Source organism: Bemisia tabaci, chromosome 2, assembly GCF_918797505.1.
Source record: "Bemisia tabaci chromosome 2, PGI_BMITA_v3".
In the NCBI taxonomy this organism is placed as follows: domain Eukaryota; kingdom Metazoa; phylum Arthropoda; class Insecta; order Hemiptera; family Aleyrodidae; genus Bemisia; species Bemisia tabaci.
This window is the reverse complement of record NC_092794.1, coordinates 50,874,977-50,895,824: the sequence shown is the minus strand read 5'-3', so window position 1 is coordinate 50,895,824 and position 20,848 is coordinate 50,874,977. Positions and strand designations below refer to the sequence as shown.

The following is a 20,848-nucleotide window of genomic DNA, read 5'->3' as shown; positions in this document are numbered from 1 at the left end:
CTCTCGAACTTGGAACTTCTCATCTAACTCATATGCAAAATAGCACAGGAAAAAGGTAACTTCTAGGCAAAGAAGATAAACACCGAACAGGCAAACATAGTAACTGTATGATACTTTTTCGGGGGCGGCCATTTGTCTACGTCAGAATCAAATTCCCTCGTGCATTGCAAAGTGAAAAAAAAAGACGTATACCACCATCCGGACTTGGACTTTTTGTGATCTCTGGCTCTCTCCTACTCTCTGGCCTTTGGACTCCAGCCGTACCTCATCTCTCGAACTTGGAACTTCTCATCTAACTCATATGCAAAATAGCACAGGAAAAAGGTAACTTCTAGGCAAAGAAGATAAACACCGAACAGGCAAACATAGTAACTGTATGATACTTTTTCGGGGGCGGCCATTTGTCTACGTCAGAATCAAATTCCCTCGTGCATTGCAAAGTGAAAAAAAAAGACGTATACCACCATCCGGACTTGGACTTTTTGTGATCTCTGGCTCTCTTAAAGGCTAAAGGTAAAAGCTAAAGGTGGTATGGAAAGAAATAACACTCGGAGGACGCTTTTAGATCACCTTTATGGGCAAGGTATCATACCGAACTGAAACTGAGAAATGAAAAACTGGAGGAATCAAAACTTTACAAAACAGCTGACGCTTTTCGCCAACACGCCCCCTCAAAATTTAACTTGGGGATTAAATTTTGACATTGAAAAAATGAAATGTAAATTTGAAATGTAAATTTGACTTTTTTTTTCTTTTTTTTTTTTTTTTTTTTTTTTTGGGGGGGGGGGGGTTTAACCTAAAGGCTAAAGGTAAAAGCTAAAGGTGGTATGGAAAGAAATAACACTCGGAGGACGCTTTTAGATCACCTTTATGGGCAAGGTATCATACCGAACTGAAACTGAGAAATGAAAAACTGGAGGAATCAAAACTTTACAAAACAGCTGACGCTTTTCGCCAACATCTCTCCTACTCTCTGGCCTTTGGACTCCAGCCGTACCTCATCTCTCGAACTTGGAACTTCTCATCTAACTCATATGCAAAATAGCACAGGAAAAAGGTAACTTCTAGGCAAAGAAGATAAACACCGAACAGGCAAACATAGTAACTGTATGATACTTTTTCGGGGGCGGCCATTTGTCTACGTCAGAATCAAATTCCCTCGTGCATTGCAAAGTGAAAAAAAAAGACGTATACCACCATCCGGACTTGGACTTTTTGTGATCTCTGGCTCTCTCCTACTCTCTGGCCTTTGGACTCCAGCCGTACCTCATCTCTCGAACTTGGAACTTCTCATCTAACTCATATGCAAAATAGCACAGGAAAAAGGTAACTTCTAGGCAAAGAAGATAAACACCGAACAGGCAAACATAGTAACTGTATGATACTTTTTCGGGGGCGGCCATTTGTCTACGTCAGAATCAAATTCCCTCGGACTTGGACTTTTTGTGATCTCTGGCTCTCTCCTACTCTCTGGCCTTTGGACTCCAGCCGTACCTCATCTCTCGAACTTGGAACTTCTCATCTAACTCATATGCAAAATAGCACAGGAAAAAGGTAACTTCTAGGCAAAGAAGATAAACACCGAACAGGCAAACATAGTAACTGTATGATACTTTTTCGGGGGCGGCCATTTGTCTACGTCAGAATCAAATTCCCTCGTGCATTGCAAAGTGAAAAAAAAAGACGTATACCACCATCCGGACTTGGACTTTTTGTGATCTCTGGCTCTCTTAAAGGCTAAAGGTAAAAGCTAAAGGTGGTATGGAAAGAAATAACACTCGGAGGACGCTTTTAGATCACCTTTATGGGCAAGGTATCATACCGAACTGAAACTGAGAAATGAAAAACTGGAGGAATCAAAACTTTACAAAACAGCTGACGCTTTTCGCCAACATCTCTCCTACTCTCTGGCCTTTGGACTCCAGCCGTACCTCATCTCTCGAACTTGGAACTTCTCATCTAACTCATATGCAAAATAGCACAGGAAAAAGGTAACTTCTAGGCAAAGAAGATAAACACCGAACAGGCAAACATAGTAACTGTATGATACTTTTTCGGGGGCGGCCATTTGTCTACGTCAGAATCAAATTCCCTCGTGCATTGCAAAGTGAAAAAAAAAGACGTATACCACCATCCGGACTTGGACTTTTTGTGATCTCTGGCTCTCTCCTACTCTCTGGCCTTTGGACTCCAGCCGTACCTCATCTCTCGAACTTGGAACTTCTCATCTAACTCATATGCAAAATAGCACAGGAAAAAGGTAACTTCTAGGCAAAGAAGATAAACACCGAACAGGCAAACATAGTAACTGTATGATACTTTTTCGGGGGCGGCCATTTGTCTACGTCAGAATCAAATTCCCTCGTGCATTGCAAAGTGAAAAAAAAAGACGTATACCACCATCCGGACTTGGACTTTTTGTGATCTCTGGCTCTCTTAAAGGCTAAAGGTAAAAGCTAAAGGTGGTATGGAAAGAAATAACACTCGGAGGACGCTTTTAGATCACCTTTATGGGCAAGGTATCATACCGAACTGAAACTGAGAAATGAAAAACTGGAGGAATCAAAACTTTACAAAACAGCTGACGCTTTTCGCCAACACGCCCCCTCAAAATTTAACTTGGGGATTAAATTTTGACATTGAAAAAATGAAATGTAAATTTGAAATGTAAATTTGACTTTTTTTTTCTTTTTTTTTTTTTTTTTTTTTTTTGGGGGGGGGGGGGTTTAACCTAAAGGCTAAAGGTAAAAGCTAAAGGTGGTATGGAAAGAAATAACACTCGGAGGACGCTTTTAGATCACCTTTATGGGCAAGGTATCATACCGAACTGAAACTGAGAAATGAAAAACTGGAGGAATCAAAACTTTACAAAACAGCTGACGCTTTTCGCCAACATCTCTCCTACTCTCTGGCCTTTGGACTCCAGCCGTACCTCATCTCTCGAACTTGGAACTTCTCATCTAACTCATATGCAAAATAGCACAGGAAAAAGGTAACTTCTAGGCAAAGAAGATAAACACCGAACAGGCAAACATAGTAACTGTATGATACTTTTTCGGGGGCGGCCATTTGTCTACGTCAGAATCAAATTCCCTCGTGCATTGCAAAGTGAAAAAAAAAGACGTATACCACCATCCGGACTTGGACTTTTTGTGATCTCTGGCTCTCTCCTACTCTCTGGCCTTTGGACTCCAGCCGTACCTCATCTCTCGAACTTGGAACTTCTCATCTAACTCATATGCAAAATAGCACAGGAAAAAGGTAACTTCTAGGCAAAGAAGATAAACACCGAACAGGCAAACATAGTAACTGTATGATACTTTTTCGGGGGCGGCCATTTGTCTACGTCAGAATCAAATTCCCTCGGACTTGGACTTTTTGTGATCTCTGGCTCTCTCCTACTCTCTGGCCTTTGGACTCCAGCCGTACCTCATCTCTCGAACTTGGAACTTCTCATCTAACTCATATGCAAAATAGCACAGGAAAAAGGTAACTTCTAGGCAAAGAAGATAAACACCGAACAGGCAAACATAGTAACTGTATGATACTTTTTCGGGGGCGGCCATTTGTCTACGTCAGAATCAAATTCCCTCGTGCATTGCAAAGTGAAAAAAAAAGACGTATACCACCATCCGGACTTGGACTTTTTGTGATCTCTGGCTCTCTCCTACTCTCTGGCCTTTGGACTCCAGCCGTACCTCATCTCTCGAACTTGGAACTTCTCATCTAACTCATATGCAAAATAGCACAGGAAAAAGGTAACTTCTAGGCAAAGAAGATAAACACCGAACAGGCAAACATAGTAACTGTATGATACTTTTTCGGGGGCGGCCATTTGTCTACGTCAGAATCAAATTCCCTCGGACTTGGACTTTTTGTGATCTCTGGCTCTCTCCTACTCTCTGGCCTTTGGACTCCAGCCGTACCTCATCTCTCGAACTTGGAACTTCTCATCTAACTCATATGCAAAATAGCACAGGAAAAAGGTAACTTCTAGGCAAAGAAGATAAAAGACCCCGAGAAAAATAGAGGTTTGCGACGTCGTGTGCTTTCGTCACGGTTGAACTACTGAAGGATCGCACGAAATGAAACAGGCACGGCAAAACGATGATATTTGCGTATCTGAGCGTGAAAATACCCAACTGCGTTCAGCACACACAAAACAAAAAAGTAAAAAAGAAGAGGACACGCCGGAGATAAGCTAATGGGCTAGAATTTGGCAGGAGCACGCTACCGCGTTTTCACCTGCAGATTCTGGTTATGAATTGAGAATTTGAATACCCACGCTTCTTTCAAAACCTCAGTTTGCTGAAATGTGTGGCTGAAACAGGGGTGCATGCCCGGACGGGCGCTTGAAAATGTGCAAAAGCCCCCAAAATGTGGAAGGAGGGAAAATTTTGAAGGGTCGTCAGTTGAAAGTCAACGAAAAACAGAATAAAAAATCATCTTTTTTTAAAATTGGTGGAAAATTTTGTGGAAAACCTATGAGAAAAATGTGGAAAGCCCGCTGGCGGGGGCGTAAAACTGTGGAAGCTCGGTAGGTTGTGCACCCCTGGGCTGAATTTTGGCCATTTTTGCGCCCTAAGGCCCCGATGAAAAGTGAAGGGGCGAGATGTTCATACTCTGGAACATGTTACTCTAATTTTGAGTTACATATTTTCAGAGTTCAGCCATCGAGCGGGTTTTTCACTTCTTCAGGGCGCAGGGTACATAGTTTCGAGGGTAAAAGTCAGGTTGACAAGGACACAACAACTAAACTAACTGCGTGACAAAGCGTGTAGTATCGAACGAAATTGAAGGCGCTTCGAGGCGCAGTCGTGCCAGTCAAAACCCTTGTTACGATATCCGATATCCTCATTTCAGTTTCCGTGTTCCAGGTTGGGTTAGGCAACTAAACTAACTACGTGGCAAAGCGTAAAGTTTCAAAAGGCATTAAAGGCGCTTCGAGCCGAAATCGTGCTCTCAATGATCTCTTAATGAAACCCTCACTATACATTCATGATGATGGGACATTCGAACATGTATTCACGTTACTATTGTTCCTCTTAAAAATCCTCAAAGACATTTTTAGATTTAAAGGACTATACTGTCGTGCCTGCTTGCACTTTGTGTAAGACATGCCTTGAGTTCGATACTTTTCGTTTGTTTATACCTCCGTATTTACCTTCCTACTTTCTAGATGATGCACGTGTTGGTAAACATTCGTCTAGCCTGACCTTAAGTCCACCTGCCACCTGCCTGGCCACCTGCTTCAAGTGTGAATGAAGTTGTTTGTTCGATATCACAAGTTGAGTTCATCATTTTGTGTGTGTAGCTAAAGCAGCCATTATAATATTTTTTTTTTTTTTTTTTTTTTTTTTTTTTTTTTTTTTTTTTTTTTTTTTTTTTTTTTTTTTTAATTGTTTCTCAAACACTAGATATACATACAATGAACACTAATATTACAATGAACAAATCGTTATCATTTCTCTAACCTTATCTGTAACAAATATAATATCCAATATGATACTTAAACTAAGTATCTGTGATTCGAGACACGCCGGAATTACCAATCGGTACATCATCGGCTGGGGGGTGGGGGGGGGCAGTGGGTTAGCAACTGTTACTTTATTATTATATATTTTTTGCTTAGTAATTAAAATTCTCTGTATAAATTCACTTATCTGTTTCCATTTTAACTTATTCTCTGTCATTTCTTTTACGATGTTATCTGGAGTAAGTGTAATTCCAAGTTCTGTATCAATTTTATTTTTCTCACTTACAAATCTGGAGCACTCGAAGAAAGTATGTTCCGGCGTGTCTCGAACCCCAGTACAAAATTTACAATTAGCGCTATCAATCAATTTAAACCTAGACAAATAAGAACCAAACGCACCGTGGCCGGTGAAGAACTGTGTTAAAAAGAAATTAGGATACCCATGTTCTCTATTGAGCCAAATTTCCAATTCAGGTATAAGACGTTTACACCATATATCAGTATAACTATCTTTCCATCTAATACACCACTTACTTACAATATCATTATTAATCTCAGTAAAATCCTCAATCTTCTTTGATCTTCTCCATGTCTCCTCAAGTAATAATTCAGTTGGGGGAATACCTGTCAAAACATCCAGACAATTCGATGACGCTGTTCTATATGCCATACATAGAGCTCTTTTCATTGGACGGATAGTTTTTGTTATTTCATAGATGTTGCATTTAAGACTGATCTCTGGAAATTCACCCCAAACAGATATTCCATAAAAGATTATTGACATAATGGTTTGAAAAATCATAAGTCTCCTTAAAAAAGTCGGACCGAAAAAATTAGGAACCAGAGATTGAAGGGCATTTGACATTCTTTTTGCCTTGTCACAAACAGTCTTAACATGGTGCGTCATTTTCAAATTCTTACTCAAGTAAAATCCTAAATGTCTAAGAGATGATTTAACCTTAACCTGTGTTCCATCAACCATAATCGTAGTGTCATTTAATTTCCTCGGAGCCTCAATAAATAGTGCTTCAGTCTTTTCTGGTTCTAACGATAGTCCTTTTTCTCTCAGTTGTTTACCTATTTTCCTAGTTACTTTATTACTCTCTTCAGCAACACGTTCCGGATAAGATTTAAGTATCACCAATAAATCATCGGCATACGCAATAATTTTAGACGGATCAATTCTAATTCTCACAATCTCATCATATACTAAGTTCCAGAAAAGACTTCCCAAGATAGAGCCTTGTGCCGCTCCGGAAGATAATTTGATTAACTCTCCATTTACCATTAAGTATCTTTCAGATAGATAACTCTGAAATTATAATATTATGATGTTCTTTTTCGGTTCAATATACCTAAATCCATCGAGACACGTTTTAAAAAAATTCAAACGAAGCAAAATTCATCCTCTATCTTGAAACACTCTATATTGAGCATTAACGTTATGAGTGAGTTATTGAAAACTTAGAATCCGTCTCATTGTGTTTTGATTGGGATTTCCTGGGAGTGGACGTTCTCCAACCTGATTTTGTTTTGACGAGCCTTCAGTTTCATGATACACGACGCTTTAATCTGCAGTTTAGATGCCTAATCAATCGAACCGAACCCGAATTAAAACCAATATAGTTTATTTGGCCCTCCATTTGGACGTACTCATGCTAAAAAGAACACTAAGCATAGGGTTTGCGTGCAACATAGTTTCTGTTTGCATTCGTTCGCCAACTTGACAGTGGCGTGCGGTCCGGATAAGCAAGGCAAGCACTGCTTGCCCAAAGATTTCAAAAGAAAGAAGAAAATTACACCTATTAAATGTTTTACATTTTAGCAAATATAATTTATAAAATGTGTTCAGTAAGTGAATTGCATTAAAAACAGAAAGAGAGGGAGACAGAAATACGTATAGAGCCACCAAAGTATGAAAGCGGCAGAGCAGATGGAGGTGGCGCCTGGCGCAGCGCGCTGCGCGGCCTGAACACGGGCCAACTCATGCGCCGCTTGCGATCAGCTGAGCGGAGAGCCACTGCTCGGCGGCGGAATCAAGGCAGGCGGGGAGAGCGGTACGTTCCGAGTCCGAGCCCTTCGCTGCGCGATCGCAGCTCGCTTCTCTTGGCCATCTCTTGGCCCGTCACCGCAGCGCGCTGCCTCTGCCTCCGATGCGCTATCTTGTTCCCTCTTTCCGTCGCGGCTGTAATTGCTCCTCCGGAGCAAATGCCTTTATATTCTATAAAATTTCGCTCACTTGGATCTAATTGGTGATGAATTAGACAATTCTCAATCCTGTTTTAAATGCAGAAAGCCCTTTTTTGGGGGAAATTTAAGTAACTCAAAAAATTCTAAATGCTGTGGAATAAAGACTATAATACCTCAAATAAGTGGCAAAATTAGGAGTTATGAGTATGGAGCCGTCCTCCAGTGATCAATAACATTCGAAACAAGTTGAGTAAATGAAATCATAAATAAGAGAGAAATAAATAAAACCACAGTTTTTCAAGACGTTCCATCAGATTTCATCCGAAAAATAGAGCAAATAGAGTAAAATTTTAAGAATTTTCTAGGGAGGCTTAGGGGGAGGGGGAAGGGAAAGAGGCTACGTTAAACCACCCCCCCCCCCCCGGATAGCGAACGCTAGTGCTTGCCCTGTCACTGAAACCACCGCACGCCACTGCAACTTGATCTATTTCAACTCGTTTACTATGTACTCTTTAAACTTTATTTCCTGAAGTCTTTCCTTACGCAAATATTCGGGGAGGTAAGCGAATGTTCCCCTTTTTTTGAGGTTTGGCTTTCCTTGATCGGGTTTCATTGCCGAGTTTTTTTTCTTTTGTTATCCTGAGTAAAAAAGGAGGATTTCAACAGAATGGCAAAAAACCAAGAAGAACTCAAATAGACCACCTGTTGCCGGATTTGTTGTGAAGTTACTCTGTCTTTCTATCACAGCACACATCTAACTTTCCAAAATCGATAAAAATCAGATGAGAAATCAGGAAATGGTCCATCAGGCAAGTCGCGAAACCGTTTGTTATTTTGAAAATTTACCGTTTCAAAATGTGCATAGTAATTGACTAATTTTGATCCGATTCGATTATGAATCGATTATTGAATTTTCGATAATCCAAAACTTAGATGAATCGAGGAACTCTAGCATGTGAGCGACGGACATATCAGGGTTTGTTATTTTGAAAATTTACTTTTTCAAAATCTGCACATCAATCGAGTAATTTTGATCTAAATCGATTTTTGATCGATTACTGCACTTTCGGTTGTCCAAAAATTCAATAGATCGATTAATCTCCTAATCGAAGAACTCTAGCATGTGAGCATTGGGCATCTTAGGGTACTGGTTGTTATTTTGAAAATTTACAGTTTCAAAATCTGCACATTGATCGATTAAATTTTATCCGATTCGTTTGTTTACTACACTTTCGGTTGTCCAAAAATTCGATTGATCGATTAATCAACTTATCGAAGAACTCTAGCATGTGAGCACTGGGCATCCCAGGGTACTAGTTTTTATTTTGAAAATTTACCGCTTTAAAATCTGCATATTAAGCGATTAATTTTCATCCTATTCGATTGTCCATCGATTAATGAATTTCCGATAATCCAAAAATTCGATTAAACGACTCATCAACAAATCTGAAAACTTTGGTGATGTGGGCACCCTCGTCACCGACGACGGCAACGAGGTCAGCACGTGCGATTTTCTCTCTCGGGCGACGGAATTCGTTATCGACACACGTCACCACCACGTCACCACGTCACAGCTCGAAATCCCTGACTCTGATCGAGTGTTAGAGTGCCGCGGCGGCCTCATATCCCTATATACACAGCTCGCTTAAAAATTCATGAGCCGGAATCGGCCCGCCCGGATTGACATTGCCTGCTCCCGCACAACGGAACGAACTGATGGAAGAGATCGGACATGAAATTTTTATGTTTACCGTCACAAATTCAGTTTTAAAAGGTGTTTCTGAAAGGAAATTTCACGAAAAAACCAATTGAACCACTGTTAAACATTTCTGTTACTTATTTTGGAAAATATCAGCTTTCAACAGGGTGTCTAAGTTTTCTTCACTTCGGGAAATCCTGATTTTTGACCGCTAAATCCTCATTTCATATTTTTTCCAAATCCTGATCAAATCCTGACTTTTTGCGGAGAAAAATTAACGGACGGACAGCGAATAATGAACGGAAAATAAGCGGGCGGCCGACTTTTCTCAAATCCTGATTTTACGATCGATTTTTCTTCGAATCCTGATGGAATCCATAGAGAGAAAAAAAGGAGGTGCTTGCATTTCGGGCATCTTGGAATTTTTTTGATGATTTGATGACGTAGGTCGGTACAGCGACGTTTATCATGTCGATTTTCTTGGAAATGGTGTAATTTAAGGAATAAGTCATTCTATAAAAAGTGCTTGAAATTATATAATGAGTTGCTTAAAGTAAAAAAATGGGACATTATGGTCCGTTTTTCATATTTCGAATTCCGGTTTTCGCTGGCCAGGTTGTACCGACCTACGTCACAGGGTAAACAAACCTCAAGATGCAAACACCTCCTTTTTTCTCTCTATGGATGGAATCGGGAAAATCCTGATGCTAGACACCCTGTTCAACGTTTTTAGATTTTGTCCGATTTCCCTAATAATTCGGTCCAGTGTGTGCCGTGTCGCCTTGAATGGAAAAACTCTCCTGGTTGGAAATCAAAGACGTCATGACGAGGGTTCGGGGCCCTGAATTTGACGCATTTGCGTGATTCATTTCGCGAGAAAAAAAAGGTGAAAATCGCTCGGCTGGCAGAGGGCCTAACTACACTTTGAGATGAGACTGGGAAAACATTGAGTTACATGAACAACAGGGGTAATCGCCAAGTGTGGTTAAGTCCTTGTGTCAGACGAGCGACATGTTGCAGACTTTTGCAATTTGCTGCGACGAAAAAAGGCGCTGTCGCTACCAGAGGTGCAAAATTTCATCAAGCATTGTTAAATAAAATTTTTTTAAAACTTCTAAAGTGGACTCGGTATCTCATGAAACTGATAGAAACAGTAAAATCCTAATTTTGAGGGGAAGGGGGGATCATGAGTGCCTAATTTTGAAGTTTCTCATCAAATTTTCGGATGATTGATGAGGACTGCATATACGCAGCCCCTGAAAAATCGTTGAAATTTCGAGGCAAATGAAAATTTATGAAATCTTCCATGAAATTTCATTTTGATGGAGAGTGGCTCACAATTAGATAGGTATCACGATAATCACGTCGGAAAAGTGCTTAGTTCTCTCTTCACTTCGCAACCTGCGGGCTAATTATTAAAATTGATGGACAAAGCGATAGACAAAGAAGACGATGGGTAAAGTGGGTGATTCAACTGGTTGAAATGGATGGTTGATGTAGACCAAGGGAAAAAGTGATGGACTAACTATAGGGTATCTCGTGGGTTGCCGAAAGTTAGTCTACCCTACTTCACCTCCCTTGTCCTTTAAGACCATAGCGACCGTTTTCACCAATAGTATCCCTCCACTTTGCCTTCGTCTCCTTTGTCTATAGCTTTGTCCTTTGTCTGTCAATTTTACTAATCAGCCCGCAGTTTCCCAACTCCACACAAAACTGCAAACGCCCGTCGCATGTTGAGTGTTCCAACTGAACAAATAACAAAACGAACGTAATTTATTCCACATCTTCACTTTCCTGCTATACAAGTTAAGTTTAATGGGTGTAAGTTCTTCTATTTTTTTGGGTTTCTTTTTTTTACATTACTTTTTTTTGCGTTTTTTTAGTTTGGATGAAGATATATTTAAGATATAAAACAGAAGTCACTCGTCTGTATCGCAAATAATATCATCGTCGTGTTATACTTTTTGAAGCGCCAGGGGGCTTGAAAACGCACAATTCACTACGCCGATTGGAACTATTTTGAACCTTCCTGATTTTTCAATCGAAGTTATGGTGGCTTGAAATTTGCAAATTCAAGAGGGCTGTTTCGAGAAAAAGCTGTTTAAAATTCTAATTTGCTGTGTTCAGGGCACAAAACTGTTGATTTCAATGCAAATTTACCCCGTCCGTTAGCACATAAATCAAATCTACCTCTCGCAACTCATTTATTCGGACACGAGGAGCGTTTCCCGTCGAAATCGCAAAATCCGATTTTTCGACCTAACTCGACAAAACTCACTCTATTCTGAGCATTTTGCCGGTATCGATAAGGGCCGTTTTTGGATTCTCCCTGATTTCACTCAACAACACAATGTTTTGCTCATTACAGGTCTGTTCATTGTGGTTTGGTCATTTTAGGGTTTAATACTGGCCTAAACATGGAGTTTGAGGACAATTTTTGCGGGGGTTTTCGGCATTTGAAGCGTCGTTTCAGGAGCAAAAATTCCTTCAATTATGTTTATTGGAGATGTAATAGAATCACTTGGCCAATTTTTGGCGACGTTAAACCTTGTGCTCATACATGGTTAAAATTTGTTTCGAATTATCCAGTTTTTTTTTATCACTATTCAAAATGACTTAAAAGGAGCGACTCATCTTACATCAAAATTAAACTTTTTCGGTAAGATTTGTACGAACGTAGAGAAAATCTTCTTCTGAAAGCTTCGTCTGATTTGAAGCCCTCCCCCTCCCCCACAAAAAAGCTAGTGTTGCCATATTTTACTGCCTGAAATCAGTGAAAATTTGTAGTTGCGGTAGGTACCTCAGACCTATTTTCTCTTAGGGAGGGGCCAAAATTCTTCTTTGAAGAGACCCATCGGGCAAGAGAGCCAATGGGACAACATTTTGCGATTAGGAACTGCAATTTCATGGCTCATTCACAAAAACACTAATAGGCATGCGGAGATCGACTAATGATAGATACGTAGTTTGTAAACTGATTGTAAGCCGGAAATTTTAGTTCCTTCCTAATGTGGTCCAATTTGCTCCTGCTTGTAGCCTCTATAAAGGAAGGCCATGCAGGGAGTCAGTATCGTAGTGGCCATCATTGAGTGAAAATCGATGGCTAAAATGTGAAACCACGTATCTTTGTTAGCGACGTTGCAGACTTCCTGTCATACTTTATTTTTTCTTCGGAAATGTGATCAACGTGATTTCTTGAAAACTGCTTTGATCTTTCTTCTCTGTTAGGTAGCAAAATATTCTTCATACATTTCAGGCTTCAAGGAACTTTCATCGGAGACTATTCACCTCAGAGAAAATAAAATAGGATCGGAAATTTTGAAGCGTCGCAAAAAAGTTGTCGAAGGCAATTAGTCAAGTGCCTAGGCCAGTAGTCAAATTTTGACAGTTTACGGAATTCTGTAAATTTATGGCGAGGAGTTCACGGGTTTTCAATATTTTGGGAAGAATAACTCTTCAAATCTGCGAACTCTCCATGTCCCTTCCTTTATACATACCTTCAGTACATTTAAAAGTTAAAATTTTAAAAATTCTATGTTTTATAACGTGCTGAAAATTTCAAGAGAAAAGTGCATTCAGGATCTTAAAATCAATTAAAATACTATTGTATGCTGCATATTTTTACATAGAATTCTTTCTTACCGGATCAACGAATTATTTTGTCAAAAATTAGAGTAAAGAATCAAAATTTCAATCCAAGTTAGAATATTTGACTATTTGCCTTGGCATTTGACAAAATACCTGATTTGACTATTTGCCTTGGCACTTGACAAAATACCTGATTTGACTATTTGCCTTGGCATTTGACAAAATACCTGATTTGACTATTTGCCTTTGCATTTGACAAAATACCTGATTTGACTATTTGCCTTGGCATTTGACAAAATAACTGATTTGACTATTTGCCTTGGCATTGCGCAAAATACCTGATTTGACTATTTGCCTTAGCATTTGACAAAATACCATTTGACTCTTTGCCTTCGACAGAGATACGTTGCTTTGCACGTTGGCCATCGAAATGGATTCCCTGGCTCGATTTGACATGTGAAGGGTCCTGTTAGCGTCGAGTGGTGGTTTTACAGGGTGCGATTTCGCTTCATCGATGGGAGCTGCAGAGTGGTGAGGCGAGTGAATTGAAACGGAAATTCGGCAGCTGCGGCGAGGCTAACGCCTGGATGTCATCAACTTTGACGAGGTGGCTCATTATTCGTTCACTTACGTCGATTTTAAGCACATTTGATATCGGCCGCCACGTTTTGATTTCCATTCTAATTCCCATCCCGAGGGCAAGTGCTCACAGCAGTCACAGCTCTAATCAAATAAACCGAGGTGACGTTGGGTGTCAAATATCGACTTCTGCCTCCATAAACATCGAGAAAAGGTTATTTGAAAAGAGAGAGAGGGGCAAGGGGAGTGGGGGAGAAGAAACAAGGGGATCGAGAAAAAATTTGCGACAAAGTTAAACAAATAATAATAATTACACTGGTAAAAAAACACATTGGATCTAGAGTCCAGACTCTTGAAAACATCGACAAGAAAAAATACTCTTGATTCAATCAGATTTAAGCTTAGCCTCTTAATTTGAGCGAATTTCCTTTTGATTTAAGCTTAAATCTGACTGAATCAAGAGTCCTTTTTCTTGTCAATGTTTTCAAGAGTCTGGACTCTAGATCCAATGTGTTTTTTTTACCAGTGTACTTAGGGTTCGTCGCGCTAGTTCCAGAATGGAGTTCAGATGATAAATTGAAATTTTTTAGCCAACTTGCGTTAATAATCCAGAAAACTGGAAATCTCAACACAGAGGGAAAAACTTTTTTTAGCACAATTTTTCCTCAAAGAGACACGCTGTTCGGTGCGCAACACTAGTTACGACCATTCAGGAAGGCAACTGCAGACGCGTTTCGGGTTCAGGGCGTTTTTTGAAGTTTAAGTTTGTGGTTGAGTGTTGAAGTTTGTGAAGTTTGGATGGTTTAAGCTTAGATAGATATCAATGAGAAAAATTTTCCAGGAAGTAATATAATTCTTGGACGAGAATTCTCGTGGAATCACTGAAAATCTCTTTAAAGAGCCAGGGGCTGAATTTTATTGGTCCTCCCACCGTGCTTAATAGGACGAGTCTCGACTGTTCTCAGGTCCGGCTTGGCGCTTCTGATTGGCCGGTGGTGCGATTTGGACTCATCGATGGATGTTGCACCTCTGTGTGGAAAGACCGAAAAAATTCGGTCCCAAGACGTCTCTTTAGGATAAAAGAAAACAACAATTTTGAAACAAGGAGATTTCCTGTTGACTCAACGAAATGTCTCGTCCGGGAATTGTTAATTGGAATTTCTTTTATTCAACAGAAAAATTTTCTCGACTGTTTAAAGCATATTAATTCAATATTTAATTAAGATGGATTTAAAAATTTATGAAGATACGTCGTTTCGAATTTTGGCCATCGATTTACAAATTTCCCGTAAAATTCATATTTCATGAAAGGGTATTTGGCAACTTTGAAAGGTTCATATATGACGTTATTCCTTGGCAGAGTAGTAAAGGTAACCAATCACGAACTCATAACGAATTTGTCACTGATTAATCATAAATGAATTTATGACCTATCAAAGCGGAGAAATTTCAATTGCGCGGAACACTCGGACGCATGTGACCTGCGACAAACCACAGCGTAAATACCGTACTACGACGAGATTGGCTCTCTGTCCGTCACTCGAACAGAGATAATACATCGCATGAAGTGGCCACTAAGTCACTCTCTTGGGTATGATATATAAAGTAATACAAATTCAAAAGAGGTCAGAGAGCCTAAACAAATTATTTTAAGATTCGTGATGCACATTCAGCGGACAATCGAACAACAGTTATTGGACCGACACGACGCTTTAAAAAATCGGACAGCTTTTACCAAATGGACGTGGAAACCGGACATCAGTCTAACTACATCAGTCAGTTGTTTATTGAAATTGATAAGCCCTGGATAGAAGATCAAATTCCTGAACCAATTACCATCAAAGTGTCGGGAGTCATCAGTCTTAAACTCATTAATTTGCTTCATTTTAAAATGAAAACTTGGCAGAAATGTTTCCTGAGGCAGGAAATGATGAATGGTGGCACTCCATTCTGATCTTAGTTTGAACAAAATAGTGCGGCCCGTCAAAATTTGATGGTAGATGGTGACCATCGGTCATCAGCATGTCTACTTTGATCGGAATTGGTTCGGAATTTGATCGTCCATCCAGGGCTATAGACAAAGCAATAGACGAAGGACACGAAGGGAAAATAGAGCGGTTGTATTGGTAGGAATCGAAATTCAGACGAGTCGTGTAGCACCTACACTCGGCAGCGTACCGAAATGGTGCAAATTGCGGAAATGTTGTCGGTGGTAACTTGCGGGATTGACATCCGTAGTGCTATTGAGGAAATGTTTTTGGAGGAAAATTTGCACCGTCTAGCAATGCTGTCGTGTTGCAAAACGGCTCATTTCGATTCCGAGGTTTACATGGTAAAATCAATTGCGAACATACCACGTAGAAAACCCTTGAGATCGATCAGCCGCAGCCATACGTTGCGCCTAAAAAAACCGAGCGCCTGCAATTTTTTGTGTGTGCGACACGGACATCGCGAGAACACGAGTAGCTGCATTCAGACCTGGTCAAAAATACGGAAATTTGGGGAAAAATAGAAAAGTTGTTATCAAATATCTTACCGTATAGGTGAACAGTGATCTGGGTTGGTTCATAAAGATGTAATGAGTGATGAAAATCCATAGCGCTAACAAAAAGGCGACGAGAATGAAAAAATGATTCCGCCGCATAGCAGAAATTTTAGATCACATCTGAAACAAAAGAGTTCAGAGCAAGGTTAGTGCTCATATCAAGAAGGGTTGAAGCACAATTTTCATCAGATTTCCTCCTTAGATAAAAGTTACGCCAGGTAGAAACATTAGAACCTGTCTCGACGGTCAGAGTTATAGCCAGGGGTGCAGAAAGTGCTCGATCGATCGATCGCAGTGTAAGTGTAAAGAAAGTTTTGAAAGCAGAATGCATAAACCATCTAGGCGCAATTTTTTAGCGAGGGAAACTCCAACGCGCTCTCTTTAGCGAAGAAAACAGTTAAACGCACTCTTTTATGCGAGAGAAAAAGTGAATTGCGCGAGTCATTGGCAGCCAGAAATGAAAAGGCATCCATAAAAAATGCGAAGGCTGCCTCCAAAAATGTGAAGGCGTAGAACTTTCTGCGACCCAATTTCAACGAATCAGAAACTCGGTCGGTGTTTAATTTTTTTCGGCGGAGAAAGCAAAGGACAATGAAATGAACGAAAAAATCGCGTCGAAATTTTCTGTGATTTTATTTTGGATCATTTCGGAAAATTCCCGGAAACTCTACAGAAAAACTGCGCGTAGCTTTCCAAAAATCATTGATTAAAAATGAAACATGAAAAAGGGTGTGCAACGTTGCACTCGGAGATGAGTGCGCTTTTTTTCGCGCGCAGCGATCGATATTAGAATTCATTCACGGCAGGCGCAACGAGATAACTATTCGACCACGGGTGTAGGCATATTGCTGCTAGCCGAATTGAAGGCGCGGCACCCTGCGAAGATGACCCGACCGAATGGGTTTTCCTGAATCCTGCCTCGCGCGACGCTGAAGTCGGCGCAAAGTTAGGACTTTCCGTCTTTATTCTTGACTCTCTGCCCCGTTTTTACCATAATTGCAGGGAAAATACGTAGCTTAATATTGCAACAATTCAGAAACTTGGAAAATGATTAATTCTTTTTGGTTTGAGAAAAGAGAGGAAGAAAAAAGAACGAACGAAAATATTGCGTCGAAATTATCTGTGATTTTATTTTGGATCATTTCGGAAAATTCCCGGAAACTCTTCAGAGAGACTGCGTGTAGCTTTTCAAAAATCATCGATTAAAAATAAAACATGAGCAAATGTGTGCAACGTTGCAATCGGACTTATAAATACACTTTATTTGCGCGCAGCGGTCGATATTTGAATTCATTCACGGCAGGCGTAACGAGATAACTATTCGACCACGGGTGTAAGCATATTGCTGCTAGCCGGATTGAAGGCATGTCTCACTGAGAGGATGACCCGAGCCCGACCGTGTGCCCGTTCCTCCCTCGCGCGACACTAAAGTCGCTGCAAAACTAGGTCTACGCCTCATCATTTTTGACTCTCTGCCCCAGTTTTACCATTTCGAAAGGGAAAATATGTTGCTCAATTGCAATGCAGGTGTGTAGAGAGTGCTTGGTCGGCGGATCGCAGACCGATCGCAGAGCAAGTGTGAAGGCACATGAAAGGGGTAAAAAAAATATGAAGGCTCCTGGAAAAGGTGAAAAAAATTTGAAGGCCGAAGACATAAACTAGCAAAGCGTTACCTTCCTTTATGCAGAGAAAACTGTGTTTAAGACGATCTCGTATGCGAAGAAAATAATTGAGCGCGCTCTATAATGCTAAGATAATAGTTAGACACGCACACTTATGGGAAGGAAATGGTGAAGTGCGCTCTTTTAAGTATGCGAAAGAAACAGTGGAGTTTGCAAGATTTATTTGAAAGGCCATGTGAAGGCAACCTCAAAAATGCAAAGGCTGCATCTAAGAATGAAAAGGCAAGGAACTTCCTGCACCCCTACTTACAGCACAGGAGCGAAGTGCAATCAAAACAGTTCCGAGGCAACGGATGCATTCTTCAGTTGAATTAATCCACCAAAGCTCAAGAAAGCTGTATTTTGTAAAGGTTGATTGAGGTGTTGTCAGCTAAGTTGGCACTTGTTTCCATTCCGTTTGCAAGCAACTGCGATAATGTTGTTTAGGAGGGATCAAGGCTCAACTACACTACACTCGATCAGGCAATGGTCAATCCTTGATTGCTATCAGATGATTGCATCTAGATCGCTTACAAGCAGAATGTAAACGAGTGCCAACTTAGCTGACGACACCTTCAGGTTTTTGTTTAAAACCCGTAGCTTGTGGCCGTAAGTTGGACATAGACTCAATTTTTAGCAAAAAACTGCTCGAATTATTAGAAGTATGGTGAGGAAGTGAATACATAAGCACAGTTACGTTAAAAGTTGATCTCAAGTGAAAATATTTACCTTTAGCAAAAAAAGTACTGCCAAATTTAGTTGAGAATTTTGGAAAAACCGTATTTGATCCGGATATCAATAATAACAAAAATCCAGATCTAAAACAAGAGAGAATTTCACACTCATTCCTGCTTCTTTTCACCTGACGTGTCGGGTTAGGTTGGTTAATATAGATCAGGGTTTAAGCAACAATAACTTAGATTGTTGGAGGTGCAGAATCAGCTGCTAACGTTCTGCCTATACCTGTGTCTTCGCTCACAGAAGCATCTCCTAACCGATCGTTAAAAAAAGTGCAAAAAGACTGCATAGCCTTGAAAAAATGTCTGCGAATATTGTAAGGCGTTCCAATGACAGTTAAGATGTGTGGGCTGTGTTAACAAATTATCGCTAATCAAAGTTCTATGGGACATGATAACAAGCTGAGGCTTGTCATCTGGAGCATTCGCTGAAAAGGTGACAAGCTTGATACCTGTGTATTCATTTCACCCGGTGGAGGTGCGGGATGAAGAACAGACGACAAATGCAATGGAAAACTTACAATTATGGAATAAACACTCAATCCAGAACTGGAAACAGACTGCTCAAACCGAGGGCACTTCAAGTCTCGTTCCTGAGCATTGGAAGAAAACACTGAGAACTCTAAGGGAAAATCAACACTCTGTTACACGGCGCCATGCACAAAATACGATAAAAAAACACACGGGCCTCATAGAATAATTGCAAACACGTATAATTCGCAGAAATTCTTCCACTATTTACGAAGAGCGACGGCGACACACGCACACGGGCATCCAGAATTCGCGGAACAGCTGATGGCTGATAGGAGATGATTGATAAACGCACGGCAACACAATCTCCATATCACAGACTTGTCAAAAGAGAGTAGAGTGGCTAAAGCAGGGTACACAATGCGCCTGGAAGTGCTGCAACTTGCTTGACGATGTAGCTGAAGTTTGACCGCCACATTCAAAACTCACGTACTGCGGCGTACCTTGAGGAATCAAGGAAATTTTAATTTTGAACCGCCAGGATCAGCAATTGGTTATGTTAAAACACTGCGGCTTCATTTTTGAAACAAGAAAGAAAAATCCATAGAATACTTATTAGCAAAGAACCCAGCCTTTTTTTGCTTTACTTCGGAAATAAAATTGCTAGTTCTGTCTGTAGTTGAAGCACTCACCCAAAACCTCATTGAGGATTATTTTTCTTTGAATGAGTTTTGCTGATTAGTCACTAACAGTATGAATGATTCCTTTATCAATAGGATCATTAAATATATTTTTCCTGATAAGATAATAATAAAAAGTTTGTAGCGCTAAGTACTTGTCTCATTTGAAAAATTACTGAATATTTTCATTTCCCTTTCACGGCAAAAATTAAATCGCTGATCTAACAATTTTGCAGTTAAAATGAGTGTCCGACATGTTTCAATGTAGATTTTGCATTAAAAAAATGATAACTTCACCACCCACGTAATAAAATTATCTTTCCACTATTGTAAAATGTACCTACATTTGAAACATGTCGGACATTATTTTTTAACAATCCAATTGTTAAATCAGCAATTTATTTTTTTCCATGTTACTCAGGTATAAACTTTTTTTAACTAAAAAAAAATAGGAATTTACAAAAAAAGTCTTGTTTATGCATTTTATAGAGCACCTCCTCATGGCTAATTTTATATTATTTTAATACACTATGGGCGCTCAAAGAAATCATTCAGTTAAGTAGCTACCGGTACACCTTGTTCTAAAACTCAGATGCCGGTGAGTACCCTCTAGTGAAACAGCAAGAGCTTTAAATCAAGGTATGGTTGCATTGTTTGTCCGTCCGTAGGATTCCTTTTCCTGTGCAACAGCTTAATTTCCCTAGGTACAAGAACTTCAATTGCAACCAATAAGGCTTTCCTCATAATTATTAATTCTAAATGGATCCGTTAAGATAGCTTTCTACGACCCCACAGGATTCCCTTAGTAAACGAATTACCAGATTAAAATTGTATTTTATCCTGACCTCATCTGAAAATATTGCTTTAATGGTCTTTAGGGTGAGGAAAGGATTACAATTTTAAAATGATAATCTGGTTTTATTACAGATTTGATACTTCTAAAAGCCATGGGTAAGTGATTCTGAGTGATATAGGAATAAAAAATCACCATTGACTGAATTCGTAGATGCCAGCGATAATATTGTCTAAGACGTAAAAGCGTCATCATCCTCTATTAATCTATTCTTTCAATTTGTGACACCCATTTTCCTAATTTTATTTGGAATTTTCGATACATTATCACAAGTTAAATTTTTACTCAGTATTAATCATTGATTACATCAGAGTTGCTATGGGCTGGAGCGCCATTTTGGTGAAAAATTTAGTACATATAAACCAGAAA

At 39.9% G+C, this 20,848-nt stretch overlaps 1 protein-coding gene and 1 long non-coding RNA gene across 2 annotated transcripts in view; both read right to left on the bottom strand.

Annotated features, from left to right (window-relative positions):
- Mgat1 (alpha-1,3-mannosyl-glycoprotein 2-beta-N-acetylglucosaminyltransferase) overlaps nucleotides 1-19,296 on the bottom strand; it is a 41,901-nt gene extending 22,605 nt beyond the window's left edge. The window contains exons 1-2 of the mRNA XM_072297510.1: nucleotides 18,997-19,296; nucleotides 16,069-16,197 (exon numbers count right to left, since the gene is read on the bottom strand). Coding sequence (XP_072153611.1) covers nucleotides 16,069-16,176 — 108 coding nt within the window. The 5' untranslated portion in view covers nucleotides 16,177-16,197; nucleotides 18,997-19,296. The remainder of the gene's footprint in view (nucleotides 1-16,068; nucleotides 16,198-18,996) is intronic.
- Nucleotides 1-20,848, bottom strand: part of LOC140224119 (uncharacterized) — a 643,754-nt gene that overhangs the window by 561,267 nt on the left and 61,639 nt on the right. The gene's annotated exons all lie outside the window — the stretch shown is intronic.